The sequence below is a fragment of the Chelonoidis abingdonii genome, chromosome 1, assembly GCF_003597395.2.
Source record: "Chelonoidis abingdonii isolate Lonesome George chromosome 1, CheloAbing_2.0, whole genome shotgun sequence".
In the NCBI taxonomy this organism is placed as follows: Eukaryota; Metazoa; Chordata; order Testudines; family Testudinidae; genus Chelonoidis; species Chelonoidis abingdonii.
The window spans coordinates 340,562,923-340,581,972 of record NC_133769.1 but is presented as its reverse complement, the minus strand read 5'-3'; the positions used below and the strand labels follow the sequence as shown (position 1 = coordinate 340,581,972).

The 19,050-nt window shown below is 44.0% G+C and overlaps 1 protein-coding gene across 1 annotated transcript in view; it reads left to right on the top strand.

The window, feature by feature from the left end:
* DYNC2H1 (dynein cytoplasmic 2 heavy chain 1) overlaps positions 1 to 19,050 on the top strand; it is a 423,384-nt gene that overhangs the window by 169,101 nt on the left and 235,233 nt on the right. The window contains 2 exon segments of the mRNA XM_075066411.1: positions 7,207 to 7,341; positions 8,259 to 8,402. Coding sequence (XP_074922512.1) covers positions 7,207 to 7,341; positions 8,259 to 8,402 — 279 coding nt within the window.

Genomic DNA, 19,050 nt, shown 5'->3' with positions numbered 1-19,050 from the left:
CTTCCTTTGTCGCGGTTCCAGGCATTGACAGCCATCATCCACAGGTTGTAGGCGGCACCTTTGACCTCAATACGAACTTACCTGACTCTCTTGGGCCACATGGCAGCCTGCACGTTCGTCACGGGACACGCAAGGGTCCGCCTCAGGCCCTCAGTCTGGCTATTGGCAGCTCGTCAGGACGCTTTGGACACGGTTGTACAGTTCCCCAGGATTCCTAATCCATACGTTGGTGGCTCGGACCCACGTGTGGTGCTGTGCGGCGGGCTCCATTTCAATCCACTCCAGCCCTCCCAGTGTGCCCTACAACAGACGATAAGACTTGTGGTGACTATCTCGGAACACAACTGCGGACACACAGGCAGCGTCTCCTCGGAGCTAGCCCTCACAAACACGTCGCGGGGAATTGAGGAGTCGGGCATTGCTTGTCAGACGTGCCATCGCAGCTCAAGGTCGCTGGTGTTGTGGTTCACCGAAACACAAGGACGATGTCGATAGTAACAATAGGGCGGACAGAACTCTCTCTGTGTCGGGAGGCATGAGTTGTGGGACTTCCTGGCAATAGCCCACATCCATGACTCGTGACTCTCTCTCCGGGGGTTCGACAACCACGCTCGGCCACGTCACCACACACCACGATCGGCTGAGCAGCGTTCCTCTTTCCCACAAGTGGTCTCATCCGCCGGTACGTCGTCTGCGACTCGCGCTCTTGCAGAGGTGGGGATGTTCCAGCATGGACCTCTTCGCGTCTGCCGAGAAACAGGAAGTGCCAGATGTTCTGCTCCTTAGGGTCTCGAACCGGGCTGGTTGCGGACGCCTTCCTTATTCCATGGCGCGACGCACCTGTTTTAGCGTATCGTCCCGTTTCCGTTAATACCATACGGTCCTTCTGAGGTGTGCAGGGGACAGCGGCCCCGCTTGGCTTCTGATCGTCCGGCATGGGCCGGCAGATTGGTTCTCAGTTGCTCGGACTCTCATTACGTAGCGATCCTGTCCCTGCCTGCATTCCTGGACCTGATCACGCAGGACCACGGCCGCTCCGTCACCACCCGATTCAGTCGCTACACTCAGGCGTGGTCCCTGAAGTTGGCTGCACACGGTCTCGCATTGCGCTGCTCTACCTCCCCGGTGAGACAGGTGCCTAAACGTAGGAGCCTTCCTACAAGGGCCGACGTACGGCTCCAGTGGAGGATTTTAAGTGCTGGTGCACGGATGGCGCTTCTCGCCTGCCGAGGTTCCCTCTCTGTATCCCGATTACCTTTGGTCATCAAGCAGCAGACCCTGGCGGTGGTCCTCTCCTGGGGTCACTCTGCGCTATCTCCACTTCTCCGCCCGGAACGATGGCGGTCCGTCGCTCTCACCGATCGGTGAAGTAGGTTCCTTAAAGGTCTGGAGCGTCTTTACCCAGATATCGCGCCCGCCCTCCTGGACTGAACCTGGTTTTGACCTGACTATGTCCACCGTTTAGCGCTGGCTTACGTGTTCCCATTCTAATCTTCTCCTGGAAAGACGACGTTTCGGTACCCATCACCGTCCCGCTAACAGACGGGTGTGGACTGCGCGGCCTCGTGTGAGCCCCCGTATAGGTCCATCGGGACAGGTGCACTGAGAACCTAGGCACCCAGCCTTCTCCCAGGGCTAGTTTTTCGCCTTCCTTCATGCTCAACCAGGAGATCTTTGCCTACCTGTCTTCTTCCGAAACCCCCATTCATCTACGAAGGACAGCAGCTGCACTCCTTGGACGTTCGAGGGCGCTGCTTATATGTAGAGCGAACCAAGCTGTTCCGCAAATCCCCCCACGGCTTTTTTTGCATAAGTGAACAGAGTCAGGGGGTTGTGTCTCCTCTAGCAGGATCTCTCTGGGTGCCATTTGTCGGCCCTGTTATGAAATTGGCTCACCTTCCTGGGCCATGTCGCTGTGCAATCTTACAGGGCGCTAAGCTGCTTCGCAGCTTCTTGGCCCACGTGCCCATCCAGGAAATCTGCAGGGCAGCGACTTGGTCCTCCGTCCATACCTTCGCTTCCCACTATGCCCTGGTCCAGCAATCTTGAGAAGACGCAGCCTTCTCCTCTGCCATACTTCACGCTGCGACCTCTCACTCTGACCCCACCGCCTAGGTAAGGCTTGGGAATCACCTACTGGAATGAATATGAGCAATCACTCGAAGAAGAAAGGACGGTTACTCACCTTTGTAACTGTTGTTCTTTGAAATGTGTTGCTCATATCCATTCCAAACCCGCCCTCCTTCCCCACTGTCGGAGTAGCCGGCAAGAAGGAACTGGGAGCGGGCGGGCCGGCAGGGGTATATATCAGCCGCCATGGCGGCGCCACTCTAAGGGGCGACCTGCCGGCCCGCTGGAGTTGCTAGAGTAAAAGTCTTCCGATGAGCGTGCACGCGTGGCACGTACACCTACTGGAATGTATATGAGCAACACATCTTGAAGAACAACAGTTACAAAGGTGAGTAACCGTCTTTTTGTGAGAACACAACCTTTCAAAATAGTGACTCTATCCACAGTAATTCTGGCATTGCAGATAGGAGATTGGCTCTTGGCCCTCAATCTACAAGACGCTTACTTTCATGTTACCATCCACCCAGCTCACAGATGATTCTTGCACTTCACCCTAGGGAAACAACATTTCCAATACAGAGTGCTTTCTTTTGGCCTGTCTACCACTCCAAAGGTGTTTTCGAAAGTTCTCACCATTGTGGCTGCTCACTTCTGCAGGCAGGGAGTGATGATCTTTCCATATTTAGATGACTGCTTTCTAACGGCACCAATACATCAGGCAGCAACAAGCGCCACTCACATGACAATAACCCTTTTTATGGCTTTGGGCTTACAAATAAATCTTCAGGAGTCCACCCTGATACCTACACAACAGTGAGAGTTTTTAGGGGCACATCTCGACTCTCTCAACATGACAGCGAGATTACCCCAACAACGCTTCCTCACCTTAACCAATCTAATTACAACAGTGAGGGGCGTCTCACCAGAACGTGCTTAAAACTTTTGGGGCACATGGCGACTACAACATTTGTTGTAAAATATGCCACGCTCCACATGAGATGTTTATAGGCCTGGCTCCACATGGTCTATATTCTGCACAGACACTCTCTCAACAGATGTCTCACAATGTCCCGCAGAGTAAAGGACTTGCTCACATGGTGGACATGCTCAAGTGTCCCCTTCCTACAAAAAGCTCCATCTATGACTATCACCACAGATGCTTCCCTCCTGGCTTGGGGGGCAAACTTACATGACAATACCATCCAGGGTTGCTGGTCACTAGTGGAATCCAATCCCAACATAAACTTACTGGATTTAAGGGCAGTCCAGAATCCTTGCCAGCACTTTCTTCCTCTAATACACAACAAGACCATCAGGATTCTCACGGACAGTCTAGCAACTATGTACTATATAAACTGTCAAGGGGGGGTCAATCTTATTCCCTCTGTTCAGAAGCAGTTCGCCTCTGGCAATGGTGCATCACCAACAACGTACACATTCTGGCATCCTATTTGCCTGGACACCAGATCGCAACAATGGATCAACCCATGAGTGGAAGATTGTTCCTGGAATCCTCAAAGTCATATTCAGACAATAGGGATTCCCCACAGTAGACCTATTTGCTACTGCCCACAATGTCAAGTCTCCACAGTAGTGCTCCTGGGCCGGATTGGGGCACAACTCCTGGGGCAACACCTTCTTTCTGAAATGGGAAGCTCCACTATTGTGTGCCTTCCCTCCAGTCCCATTGCTGAGTTGCGTCCTTCACAAGATTAGGCAAGACAAATCCAGGGTCATTCTCATTGCACCAACATGGGTCAGACAAACATGATTTTCATAATTGAGACAGATGGCAATGAAACCAGCACAAACCCTTCCCCTAGTGCCTCATCTGCTGATACAGGATGCGGAACGTATCCGTCACCCCAACATTGCCATACTCCACCTCAAGGCCTGGTTGCTCCATGGATGAAAGGGCTCGAGAAGGAATGTTCTACTGAAGTACAAGACATACTACTGAGCAGCCACAGACTAATGACAAGAAAGATGGATACGCATAAGCTGAACTGATTCTGTACTTGGTGTCAAGACAACCATATTATTCCACAGTCGGCCCAATTACCTTGTCTCCTTGATTATATGCTGGCACTTTAAAAATATGGGTTATCGACCAGCTCACTCAGAATACATTTTGCTTCCATCACCTCCTTCCACAGCAAGATGGATGGATTCACCATATTTGCTCATCCATTGACTAAATGCTTCTTTAAGGCATAAATAACACCTATCCCACACTAAGAGACCTGACCCCTCTGTGGGACCTCAGCCTTGTTCTCCGTGCTCTCATGGGCAAACTGTTTGAACCACTTGCAACCTGTTCATTGTTACACTTATCTATGGAGGTGTCCTTCCTAGTAGCCATCACATTAGCAAGAAGGGTGGGAGAACTAGGTGCCCTAATGGCACACCCACCTTACACCACATTCCTCAAAGACAGTAATTCTGTGACCACACCCTAAATTCATATCCAAGGTCGCATCAACATTCCATTTAAAGAATTCCATTTACTTACCTGTATTCTTCCCGAAACCACACACAGACAGCGGGGAGGTCTCCCTTCACACGTTAGATGTCCACAGAGCTCTAGTGTTCTTTAGGGAAAGAACAAAAACATTTAGAAAATCATCCAGACTCTTTTTCTCCACAACAGAATGATCAAAGGGTCAAACTATATCCAAACAAAGACTATTCAAATCTATATTGACATGTATCCAGTTGTGTTACCAAAACCACTATCTGACAGCTCCCTCTGGAGTATGCACAAACTCCACCAGAGCAATGCTGATATCTGTGGCCTTTCTCAACAACGTGCCCATCATTTAATACTGGACATTTGCAAAGCAGCTGCCTGAGCATCAGCCCATACCTTTACTAAACACTATACTTTAGAACAACAATCAACTGTAGATGCTCAATTTGGACTCTCGGTGCTATCCACCATACATAAACCAACTCTAAAGCCCTTTCCCTCCACTAAGGGGCACTACTCAACAGTCACCTTCTTCTCAAAGAAGAAGAGAAGGTAACTCACCTTGTGCAGTAACTGAGGTTCTTCGAGATGGTTGTGGGTGCTCCGCTATCCCCCCTCCCCTCTACTTCAGAGTTTCACACCAATCCTATGGGATAGAGAAGGAACTGAGGGACGGTTGGCTGCTCACGCTAGGTAGCCACTTGGAGTGGTGCGAGACAGCTGCCGTGCATGAGTGGCCAACCAGGGCACTGCTACTACAAATCTTTGATTTGAAGCGCAAGGCACCAAGACACCTAAAGTGGAGCACCCACAGGGACAACCATCTTGAAGAACTTCGGTTACTGCACAAGGTGAGTAACTTTCTCTTTAAAAAAAAGTAAATAATATCCTTCCACTGTCCATTTACTTACCTCTGTAAGCAGGAAAGGGGGATCAGGTTTTGAATTTGCTAGTTAGATTTTCAAGCTGAAATCTAACAAACTTTGTTTGTCAATTGAATAGTATTAATAAAATAACCCCTTTTTACTGAGTCCAGGGAGTGTTGCTACTGTTAATACTGGGTTCTTTTTTGGTCAACTTTTAACTTGAACAGTTTTTCTCAAACCAGGACACTTGCTTATTCTTAACCAACCAATAATGTATTAATTTATCCAGAACCACGTTAGTATCCAACCACAGTTCACCACTCATGTGTAGATAATACCAATCTTCTAGGTGTGTATTACACACACAGTACAGTCTTGCAAACATTACCATAGAATAGAGTTGAGCCTCAGCAGTTATACCAAAGAACAATGCAAATTGCCAAGATTTTTTATTATATTTACTTATGATAATAAATTCTCAATTCTTAACACATTGATCACACTTTCAATGATTCACTTATCTTTAAGGCACTGTGGTTAGTACTCTTCGATGAGATTGATCCAGACATGGACAAGTTTAGAATATTACAAACAATTGTTTAAAGTTATTGTTTTCAGTCTCTCTAGGCCAATTTGCTTAGACATATAAAGGAGTTAAAAGCTAATATATGCTTACTTGAGATTTTACTAGAGTGTGTGTAGACTTATCAAGATAACCTACAGTTATTTTTATGTTCAAGAATAAAAGGGGAAATAGTCTTTCAAATGAAATCTCACCACTTCTTTTCCTGTTCGCTCTGGGACGGGAGAGAGTCCTTTCTGCACAGCAGTTGCTCTTAAGATTCTGCAGCTTCTTGTTGGGTTCAATCAATTTTTTTGAACACACAGTGACCTCAATTTTATATACTAGAGTTTATGGGTTCTTTGGAGAGGCTCTTCCTCTTATTCCTATGGGAGACATGCCAATTGGGTGCTCAGATTTCAGTTTAGGGTATATTTATGTAAGACCAGGGTTCAAACTCAGGGTTTATGCCTAACTCCTTCTGTCTACATATAAATCACGCTAACCCAGGGCTTGGACCCAGGCCCCCAGGATCCCACAGGGGTGGAGGGTCTGAGCCTGAGTCAAGCTGGGTCCCAGGGTTCAAGCCCTATTGCTTTGCAATGTAGATGCAGCCTCACTGTGCTTGAGCTCTCAGAGTCTGCCAGAAGTGTTCCACAATCTCATGCTCTGACTTTCTTAGTTGCTAGTAAATCACAGTAGCTGCAGTTGGGAGAGAGGAGGAGTAAATCTTACAGAGATTGACACTTGAGTGTCTTTACAGAGAAAGTAGCTAGGTAGAAAATTCCTTGGAATCTGCAAGATTATAAAAGCCAGCCAACTGCAGGTTAAAATTATAAAAGGAAAGCCATTAAATAATTCCTGCATGTGAGTCTCAGATTCGCCTTTTAGGGAGGAGTGGATAAGACTCTGGCTACAAGGCCTTCTTTTTCTATAAGCCCAATAAAAGCTAGCAACTCTAACCTGGGCCTCTCGAATTTCTGCAGATTGTTCATGTGTTTTATTGCTGCACCAACATAACACTTCAGTTTTCAGACTGACCATCTTATCTCTAATATGCTTTTTATCGGTTCCAAGACTAACAAACATGTTAGAGGCACCTGTAAAGGTAAGAATAATTTCTCAAGATAAATTCTGGTATTAGTATCAGCATCATATTCCATTTATACACTGCACAGTTTCCTGAAGTGTAAACTTATGAGTTAATTTATTACTCAAGTTAATTTTAATTTTTTCAGACTCTTGCAACATCACAAGGCAACCTACTTGAAAATAAGGATCTGATTGAATCTTTGAATCAGACTAAAGCAAGTAGTGCACTCATCCAAGAATCTCTTGCTGAGTCTCACAAACTTCAAATTTCTCTTGATCAGGTGATGTCTTTTCTTAAAATGTTTATTTTTGTAATTTTTTTCAATGTCAGAAATAACATTGTTACTCCTGTGTAATCCTGTTGATATCCATGGACGAGCCCTGCAATATATAGGGATTATCTCCTGCATACATTATTTTCCGCTTTAGTTGGTTGGTTATTATTTTTTGTACTGTTATACTTGGTATTTCCCTACATGTCTAATGCTAAAATGAGAGCACTTATTGTGTCTGATGTTTAAAGATGGACATGAACAAATCAGAGGTGAAATCCTGGTCCCACTGAAGTCAATGGGGAGTTTTGCCATTGATTTAAGTGGAGCCAAGATTTCATGCATGCATCTACATGTGTAAAGGTAGTGCTGTGCTTATTTCTTTCTTTGAAGTATAAGATATTTTCAGATATACAAGCACCAAAAGCATTTTTAATTGTTATACTTTACCTGTTTTACACTTCTTGAATGAGTACGTAACTGAAACAATCTTTTTTAAATAAAAAAAAATGTTTAAAATGAAAAGAATAGAAAAGTAATTTTGAACTAACATGTTTAATGCGAAATTTCAAACTGGAACTAATGTAAAGGCCTGGATTATATGCCCTAAAATTGCAGGGGTTATAATAAGAATACTATAAATTAAAGCATTAGGGCTTATAATAAGAGTGCACATATAATTTTAATTCTAGAAACACAAATGAACTTGTTTAATTCATATTTGTATGTGGATTAATTTTTTAGTGTAATAGAGTTTAAAGTATGTTAGGAACCAAAATAGCTTTGATTTTAATGTAATTGGTTATGGTATATTCTGAAGTTGCAGAATGCATCTGAGTGGTTTTTTGCTAGGTTGAACAAGTATTCAGTGACCCTTAGATGGCAGTAGAGTACTGATCCTGAGTATTTTTTCTTTTTATCCACAGGAGAGGGATGCCTATCTCCCTCTAGCTGAGAGTGCCAGCAAGATGTACTTTATTATCTCTGACTTGTCCAAAATCAATAACATGTACCGTTTTAGTTTGGCTGCTTTCCTACGACTTTTCCAAAGAGCTTTGCAAAGCAAGCGGGTATGTTCTGTTTTTTTGCAGCTGTGAATGCTGGAGAGGGATCAGTATGCTTGTGGTTTTTAAAAATTCATAAGTGCTCTAGATGTTTTTAAAGAATAAAATAACATTCATATGGACATGTTGTACTGCTGTACATTATACATTCCAAATATATGTATTTACTTTCAGTATGTGGGAGTCATATCCTTGTTGCAACAGTCAAAATCAAGTAACATCCATTCTTCTTTGAGTACTGTCTTTGTGGTGCTCTACTTCAGATGCGCCTGCACTCTGTGCCTTTGATCAGAGATTTTTGGTAGCTATGCCCGTTAGGCCTGGGCATGTGCCCCACACATCCTTGTGCTTCCTGCCGAGGCTATATGGGGCTGCGTGGGCAAACTGCCCCAAGTTCCTTTTCAGCCAGCTTTGCCCTGAGATGGAGTCTACTTGTTATTTGTAATATTTAGCAATTAGTTAACTAACTATATGCTAACTAATTATCTTTTAATGGTTATAGTTGTTGGAACCGTTACCCCCTTTTTTTTTTCTTTTTCCTCTCTCTCTTACCTAATTATATCTATGAAAATACATATATTTTTATAAAAAGAACAGGAGAGCTTGTGGCACCTAAAACTACAATACCCACCTGCTGAAGTGAAAAAACAGATTGACAGAGCCAGACGAGTACCCAGAAGTCACCTCCTACAAAACAGGCCCAATAGAAATAATAACAGAACACCACTAGATGTCACCTTCAGCCCCCAGTTAAAACCTCTCCAGCACATCATCAAAGATCTACAACCTATCCTGAAAGATGATCCCTCACTCTCACAGATCTCGGGAGACAGACCTGTCCTTGCTTACAGACAACCCCCCAACCTGAAGCAAATACTCACCAGCAACGACACATCACTAAACAAAAACACTAACCAGGAATCTATCCTTGCAACAAAGCCCAATGCCAACTCTGTCCACATATCAATTCAAGCGACATCATCATAGGACCTAATCACATCAGCCATACCATCAGGGGCTCATTCACCTGCACATCTACCAATGTGATATATGCCATCATGTGCCAGTAATGCCCCTCTGCCATATACATTGGCCAAACCGGACAGTCTCTGTGCAAAAGAATTAATGGGACACAAGTCTTGACATCAGGGATCATAACACTCAAAACCAGTAGGAGAACACTTTAACTTGTCTTGTCATTCAATGACGACCTGCGGATGCAATTTTGCAACAGAAAGCTTCAAAAAGAGACTCCAACGAGAAACTGCTGAGCTGGAATGATATGAACTAGATACAATCAACTTAGGCTTGAATAGAACTGGAATGGCTGAGCCATTACAAACATTGTAAAAGCAGCAAAAATCCTGTGGCACCTTATAGACTACAGACTTTTGGAGCATGAGCTTTCGTGTGGTGAATACCCACTGCATCTAACGAAGTGGTATTCACTCACGAAAGCTCATGCTCCAAAACGTCTGTTAGTCTATAAGGCACCACAGGATTCTTTGCTTCTTTTACAGATCCAGGACTTAACACGGCTATCCCTCATGATACATTACAAACATGAATCTATCTCCCTTTTAAATATTCTCCACACTTCTTATCAAACTGTCTGTATTGGGCTATCTTGATTATCACTTCAAAAGTTTTTTCTCTTACTTATTTGGCCTCTCAGAGTTGGTAAAGACAACTCCCACCTTTTCATGCTCTCTGTATGTGTATATATATCTCCTCATATATTGTTCCATTCTATGCATCCGAAGAAGTGAGCTGGTAGCCCACGCGAAAGGGCTTATGCTCAAATAAATTTGTTAGTCTCTAAGGTGCCACAAGTACTCCTGTTCTTTTTTCAGATACAGACTAACATGGCTGCTACTCTGAAACCATATATTTTCATAGATACAGTTAGATAATTTTTAATCACTTTCCTCTTCTAGGGGTCTTTTTCATTATTTTGCTCAATAATGCTGGGCCTTCCCGGGATTCAAGAGATGCCTTTCCTGTCATGAAGCTATTCTGATCAGTGACAGGCATTCCCAGTGCCTCCACTGTTTGAGTGATATTCATATCTCCCAAATCTGTACTTCCTTCAAGAGTAGATCCTATAAAAATATGGATATCAAGTTTAAACTCCTGATGATGGAGTAAGTTCTATAACCAGTTTCGGATCCAGGGATGGAGGGACAACCCCCACCTCCCCGCCGGGGCATAGACTTCCCATTACCACCAGTGCGCCATCCACTCAATCAAGATCTCAGTCACCAGAGACTGTTAGAGGGATAGGCAGTACTGCAGCAGCGAATACATCTATGTACTGAAGTCCTCAGCATAGGTAGCCTCAACATCTACTTCTAAGCCGAAGGAAATAAGGAGTAAATCTCCAAGAAGAGTTCAGTCACCAATGCACAAGAAGGCTATTGAGACCTCAAGTTCCAAGGGGAGTTGCTTGCAGACGCAGAGTGATGCCAGTACTGCAAAGGCAAAGAGGAGTCAGTTATCTAACACAGACTCAGTGATATTTTTGGGTGCCTGTACCCAAAGTGACAGAGACACTGTTGAGAAGAGTTCTAAGCATGTCCCTGAACAACACTAGGTGCTGGTAACGTGAAAGTCAACGATAACAAAGACCACTTGGTTATCTACCATACTGATGGAAATGGAGGTGTCTCACTCCCATGCCAAGTGCTCAGGGTTGGAGATGAAAAGAAGGAACAGGGGGACCCAGAGGTGGATTGAATAAACGGGCTTCTTTCTTTTGCTACTTGTTCCCCTCGACCCAAATGTTGAGTAAGCACTGAGTTAATCACCTCATGCTCTTATATATAAGTTAATATGTAAATACCCACATTTACTACAACACTCCCCAAACCTGTATTTGATAATATGAATGCCCATATAATGAATATTTATAGCTATATACTGAATATAATTATATCTGCCCGTTTACTGTTTACAGCATTAAGCATATTCTACAGACATTTTTACCTTGAAGATACATTTCTTTGCAATAATTGTAGCCATAAGTTCCCTTAATCAGGGAGGAAGGGGCCATGACCTCGAGCATGTTTATGTAACTGGGAAAGGAAGGGAGTGGGTAGATAACACTTCACCCAAAGGGTATCCCTCAGACAACCACATTCCTTATACAGCTACAACGCGTATCTATTCTTAACAAGCAGAAGGGGAGGGAAAATGGTGGCAACTTTATTTATCAAGCGAAGAGACAGTGCCTGCCTGTGCCTTTACTCCCTATAGTGGTTACCCACATTTTTGTTTAACCCTTACATACCCCAACACTCGGTACCACCTGCATTGGTACCAAAGCCATCCTCCACAGGTTCTCACTCAACCCTGTCTTCGACAACATCAATACTCCAAGAATTTAGGTACCTTAAAGACCTGATAGTATGTTTGGTGCTTGAGTATCCTTTGTTAATTGGTGCTAGAGGTTTGTCATTTGCCACTCAGTTATCTGGAGTACCTTACTCCCCCTATCTGCTTTGCAAGCTGAACATCTGTGCTCCCTTTGGAATATGTGGAAGAGGACTCTTTAGACTCTTAAATTTTAGCACATGATTCCGTTGCCTGTTCTAAGACACTTAGCTCTCCCCTTTACATTGATGTATTACAGAAGGATAGACTTCAAATGACATCACATATCAGGATCACAGACGGATGTCTCCAGCTATGCCATATAGGCCCCCTCAGTGGCCTTGCTGGGACCATGGGTGATCTATGATCAACAATTTGCAATGAGGTCTTTGCACTGGAAAGGAAAAGAGAAGCTTCCATTCTCCTCAAACTGCTCTACTACCACCTATGCCAGAGGAGACCTTCAAGAAGCAAGGCTGAATAAGGAGATGACACCTCTTATTAATATTTCCTCCTCATTGCCTGATGAAACTGTGATGCATCCACCATCTTCAGTGGTGGATAACGTCAGACAGTTTCAGGATCTGATTAAGCAAATTACTGACACGCTTAGAGGAGGTTCAGGAATCCCATCATAAATTTCTAGATATTTTACACACTTTGACATCTATAAGAATTGCCGTTTCAGACAATGAAGCTCTGATGGAACCTACTAAGACAGTTTGGCGTACCCCAGCCTACCTGCAACAGGGCAGATAAAATGTGTTATGTCCCTGCCATGGAATTGGAGTTCGTATTTTCTCACTCGGCTCTGAATTCCCTAGTAGTTGAGACCATTAATGAACAAGGCAGACAACATTGCTCAAAGTCTGCCCTGTACACTAAGGAACACAGGAAGTTTGATCTTTCTGGACACAAATCTTACTCTTTAGCCACTCTTCAGAATAGTGAACCATCAGGCACTCAGAGCCATATAAGACTATTTCAATTGCGACAAATTCAATTGCATTATTGAGCACCTGCTAGAGGTACATTGTGACCAATTAAAGGCCATTATACAACATGGTCAGTTCCTGGCAAAGACATCGCTCCAGGCCTCCTTGAATGCTGCAGATACTGCAGCCTGGTCTATATCTATTACTCTGGTCATGAGAAGAGTATCTTGGCTCCAGGTATTAGGCTTCCCCAGAGAGGACCAGAGTACCATCAAAGACCTCCCCTTTGCAGTTGCAAGACTTGATGGCTATATCTCTCCACACTTTAAAGGACTCGAGAGCTCTGCTGAGATCTGTAAGTATGTATACTCCTGTAAATAAGAGGAGATTTAATAGGTCTCAGATGACACAAATAGCACACTCATCCCCATATGCAACTTATCATAGACCATCTGAACCCCCAACCAAGAGACCAAGATAGTCTAAGAACAAAACCTCTTTCAGCTATAGCTACATCTTCTCAGCCATCTACAACCTCTATGCGAGAGTTTTGATAGCTTGATCAAGAATCACACCCATTCAATCACCAGGGTTGTACAGTTGCAACATCATACCCTCCTCCCTCTTCCATTTTCAGGCTGCATGGAGAACGTAACATCAGACAAATGGATTTTGGAAGTCATAACATCTGATTACACTATTGATTTCAAGTCTATCCCTCCTACCCATTCATCCTCCTTATAGCTCTTCAGGGACCCCTATCACAATCCATTGCTTGCACTTGAGGTGGCCTCACTTATATGTTTAGGAGCAATAGAACTAATTCCTGTACAGCACAGGAAAAGGAGAGTCTATTCAAAATACTTCTTGTTTCCCAAAAAGAAGGGAGAGTGAAGGCCAGTTTTAGACCTCAGGTCTCTAAACAGATATGTAAAACAGCAGAAATTCATGATGATGACCCTTGCAGCAATAATTCCCTCGTTATATTTAGGAGATTGGTTCGCAACTGTCGACTTAAAAGATGCATATTTTCATGTTGCTATTCTCCTTTCACACAACAACAAGCACTACCCTCCAGGGTGTGGCCTTTCAGCCTATCTTCTGTCCCATGAGTACTCCCAGAGATTCTGGTGGTAATTGCTGATCACATGTGTCATTTGGATATAATTGTTGATCAGAGCAAATAGTATCAGTATCAGTGTTAGTAAAATGACATGTTCTCTGTTTCACAGACTGGGCCTTCAAATCAACTTCAAAAAATCCTTGTGACTCCACTACAGTGTCTAAACTTCATAGGAACTTCCCTGGATACAGTGACAGGCAGAATGTATCTCCCTTCCAGCAGATTTCTTGCATTAGTGAATTTCATCTCAAAGATTCAGGGCTCTCCTCAAGTAACTTATCTTCAACTGCTGGGATCCATGCCAGCTTGTGTCTTTGTAGTGCAGCATGCCGGATTACATCTCTGAGTTCTACAGGGATGGCTTCAATCCAAGGAAACAGAGCCTATGCTGGTTACTGTCTGTTCCTCAGTGGGTTCTTACGTTCAGTCAGCTGGTGGAAGGACCTGACAAAAACCTGTGCATGTGTTCCATTATTTCAGAATTCCCCTACCAGAGTGATAATATCTGATGCTTCACTTTTGGTTTGGGGGGCACATCTGGGCCTTCATAAGGTGCAGGGAAAATTGGATACTATAAGAGTAGCTTCTCCACATCAGTCTTTTGGAAATGAGAGCAGTTAAAAATGCTTGCATACACTTTCTACCTCTTATCAGATCCAAGTCAGTAAGGATAATGACAGTGTGGCTTGCATGTATTATATCAACTGTCAAGGAGGAGAATATTCCCTATCACCCTATGCTGAATTGATAAAACTCTGGAATTGGTGCATAGCCAACCAGATAGTCATCTCAGCTTATTACCTCACACATATTTGGGGTTTAGTTGGGCAAGGGATTGGACTAGATGACCTCCTGAAGTCTCTTCCAACCATAATCTTCTATGATTCTGTGATATTCAGAACACCAAGACAGACAACTTCAGCATTCATTTCTTTCTAAATTATGAATGGGAACTGAACTCCCAAGTCTTCCACAAGATGTTCTTAGCTTGGGGTTTCCTGGAGATTGCTCTGTTTGCCATGGCAGCCAACGCAAATTGCATCAGGTATTGCTCCAGGGGAGGTCTTAATCCCCAGTCCCTGAGGGATCAAAGGACTTCTCTATGTGTATTCACCAACACCATTACTGTTAAAGGTTCTCAGCAAGATCAAACAAAATCAGGCCAGAGTCACACTGATAGCACCAACATGGCCAAGACAAGTTTGGTATTCTTGTCTAGTGAGACTGACCTCTCACTCTTCACAGCAGTTTTCAGTTGGTCCGTGCCTACTGACTTAGGATGACAGTTGAACATTTCACCCCGTTGACAGGATCTTTCTAGGGCTCCAAATATGTTTCCTTGATGGCTCTCAGGAATAGAGATATCCTGTTTATCAGAGGTACAATACATTGTATTAAATAACAGAAAAAAAATCTATAAGAAATACTTACTTCCAGAAATGAAAACAATATTATCTTTGATGTAATTATCATCAGATTTCGCCAACTCGCTCTCTTCTTCTTAAGATATTGAATTACCAGTTAGGAAACATCCAGTCTTTCTATGAATTCCATTAAGGTTCACTTAATAGCAATAACAGCTTTTAACACACCCCTAGAGGGTTTTTCACTTTTTGCTCACCCAATTATGGCAAGATTCCTAAGAGGTTTTTCAAATATCTCCCCACAAGTCAGAGATCCTCCTTCTAGCTGAGACCTGAACCTACTCCTTAATTGCCTTGTGAAACATCCTTTTGAGTCATTAGCTATGTGTTTTCTATTAGATTTATCATCTGAAGACAGCCTTCCTGGTAGCTATTACTTCTTCTTCCTGAAGGGTTGGAGAATTGGGGACTTTAATGGCAGTACCAACATTTAAGTTATTCACCAGACAGAAAATGTCACTATGGACTCATCCAAGATTTTTACTTAAGGTGTCCTTTGAATTTCATATTAATCAAACTATTCATCTCCTGTGTTTTTCCCCAAACTGCATCAGATTAGTCAAGAAGCCATGTTCCATACCCTAGATGTCAGGAGGGCATTAGCCTTCTATCTAGATAGGACCAAACAATTTAGAAGATCTCCTAGATTATTTGCATCCATTGCTGACAGGAACAAGGGTTCAGTAATTTCAAAATAGAGGTTATCAAAGTGGATCTCTGGTTGTGTTAAGATCTGTTACAACAGTATTCATGTTCAGCCTCCCTTGAGAGTGATAGCACATTCCACAGGAGCACTATCTACATCTGTGGCCATATTAAAGGATGTACCAATTGCACACGTTTGTGGAGTAGCAACTTTCTCTGTTCATACTTTCTCTAATCACTATGCCCTGGTGCCTGGGGAAAGATCAGATGCTGATGTAGGCAATGCAATTCTTCTGTATTGGACTCTGCTCTGAACGTCCCCTCTCTTTAGTGAGGTGCTGCTTGGGAGTCACCTGAAGGAGCGGTAACTCACCTTTTGCAGTGATGGGAATTTTTTCAGATGGATGTCTCTGTGGGTGCTCCACTACCCCTCTGTTTCAGAGCCTCCCCTGTGGGACTTTGCAGTGGAGAGGGAACAGAGGATGGTTCACCGACACAGCCCCATGTAGCCTTGGCCTGGGCCACAAGGATGTGTGGGACATATGCATGGGCTGAATGGGTACTGCTACCAGAAATCTCTGATCAAAAGCATAGGGCACAGGTACACCTGAAGGGGACATATTTTGAAGAACTCTAGTTACTGCGCTACCTAAGTAACCTCTTTTTTTGTAGTTTAGGCTCTTTGGCTAAGATTACAGTATGTATGAAAATACAAGGTTGACTACAGGGAATCTTGAGGTTTTTTTTATTTAAATATAGGCTCTTCAGTGACTAATCTGTGAATAAAGCAAATTCTTCCAGTAAGGGACAGAATAAGGGAAGGAGCAAAGGCTTGGGGTTCTGAAAGTTTCAGTAGTTTAGTAAGAGGAAATGGAACCTTTCACTAGTTTGAATACAACTAGTATGACCAGAACATAGTTCCTGTCCCCACAAGCCCATTTTCTTCCCCCTTTGTCATGGTGGATAATATATACACTCTCCCTGTTGCTCAGGCCCGTAATCTTGGATTCATCTTCAGATCAGTCTTCTCATTAACCCCACAAATTAAGGCTGTGACTAAATGTTACCACATCTTCCTGAACCACATTTCCAAGATCTGACCTTTTCTCTCTGCCCTCTTGCCACCCCTTCAAGGCCATTCAGAATGCTGCTGCTAAGACCATTTTGCTGGCTCATTACTCTGACTATATAAAGACCCCTCCCTGCAATCCTCCACTGGCCCCACCTCTTTCCATAACATCAAACACTAACTTCTTGTATCTATTTTCAAAACTTTTCACAATTTAGCACCATACTACCTATCCATCCTAATATCCTATTGTAAAGTTGATTACCTGCTTTTCTACTGCTCTGACAAGCATCTTCAAACTTTCTCCTGAGTTACCCTATATATGTGGGAAAACTTCCCATCAAGTCAATTTGTAAAGCCACATTATCCTTCTTCAGGTCCTTCTTCATAATGCTTACATAATGGCTAAGCATGTGCAAATTGTGCTTACTGCTGTTGATTAGCCAAAAACCGTACAGATACTATTATTTTTATTACACCCCCATCTCCTCAACCCTCATCCTGATACCCTTGTTTGTTTCATCCTCCTGCTATGTTTTGTCTTTTAGATAGTAAATGCTTTGGGGGCTAGGATTGCCATTTTCTAGATGTTTTGTATAATGCCTGGTACAATGTGGCCCAACCTGGGTTGAGTGTCTAGATGCAACTGCAATTTAAATGTATAATAATAATTAATAAGTCAGCAGTGAGGGCAAGCTATCAGCATATGAAGGCTATTGGAGACGAAGGATTTAATGAGAATGGAGAATGAACTATTCTTTCATTCTTAGGGTATATCTACACTACGAGATTATTCCGATTTTACAGAAACCGATTTTTTAAAACAGATTGTATAAAGTCGAGTGAATGCAGCCACACTAAGCACATTAATTTGGCGGTGTGCGTGCATGTACCGAGGCTAGCGACGATTTCCTGAGCGTTGCCCTGTGGGTAGCTATCCATAGTTCCCGCAGTCTCCCCTGGCCATTAGAATGCTGAGTTGAGATCCCAGTGCCTGACGGAGCAAAAAACATTGCCTCTGGTGCTTCTGGGTACAGCCTTACCCCTTCTTCCGTGAAAGCAGCAGCAGCCAACCGTTTCGCGCCTTTTTTCCTGGGTGAACTGTGCAGATGCCATTCCACGGCAAGCATGGACCCTGCCGAGCTCAAGACAGCAATCATAGACATTTTAAACACCTCGCACATTCTCGTGCAGTCAATGCTGACCCAGGACGTGCAAAGACAGGCGAGGAGGTGGCGGCTACGGCAGAGCGGCGATGAGAGTGATGAGGACATGGACACAAACTGCGGGCCCCTGCGCTTTGGAGATCCTGCTGGTAATGGGGCAGGTTCTAGCCATTGATCACCGATTTTGGGCCCGGGAAACAAGCACAGACTGGTGGGACCGCATAGTGTTGCAGGTGTGGAATGATTCCCAGTGGCTGCGAAACTTTTGCATGCATAAGGGCACTTTCATGGAACTTTGTGACTTGCTTTCCCCTTCCCTGAAGCGCCAGAATACCAAGATGAGAGCAGCCCTCACAGTGGAGAAGCGAGTGGCAATAGCCCTGTGGAAGCTTGCAACGCCAGACAGCTACCGGTCAGTCGGGAATCAATTTGGAGTGGGCACATCTACTGTGGAGGCTGCTGTGATGCAAGTAGCCAAAGCAATCATTAAGCTGCTGCTACGAAAGGTTAAGACTCTGGGAAATGCCCAGGTCATAGTTGATGGCTTTGCTGCAATGGGATTCTCTAACTGTAGTGGGGCGATAGATAGAACCCATATCCCTATCTTGGCACCGGAGCACCAGGGCACCCACTACATAAACCGCAAAGGGTACTTTTCCATGGTGCTGCAAGCACTGGTGCATCACAAGGGACATTTCACCAACATCCACGTGGGATGGCTGGGAAGGGTTCATGACGCTCGCGTTTTCAGGAACACTACTCTGTTTAAACGGCTGCAGCAAGGAAATTACTTCCCAGACCGGAAAATAACAGTTGGGGATGTTGAAATGCCTGTAGTTATCTTGGGGGACCCAGCCTATCCCTTGATGCCATGGCTCATGAAGCCATACACAGGCAGCCTGGACAGTAGTTAGGAGCTG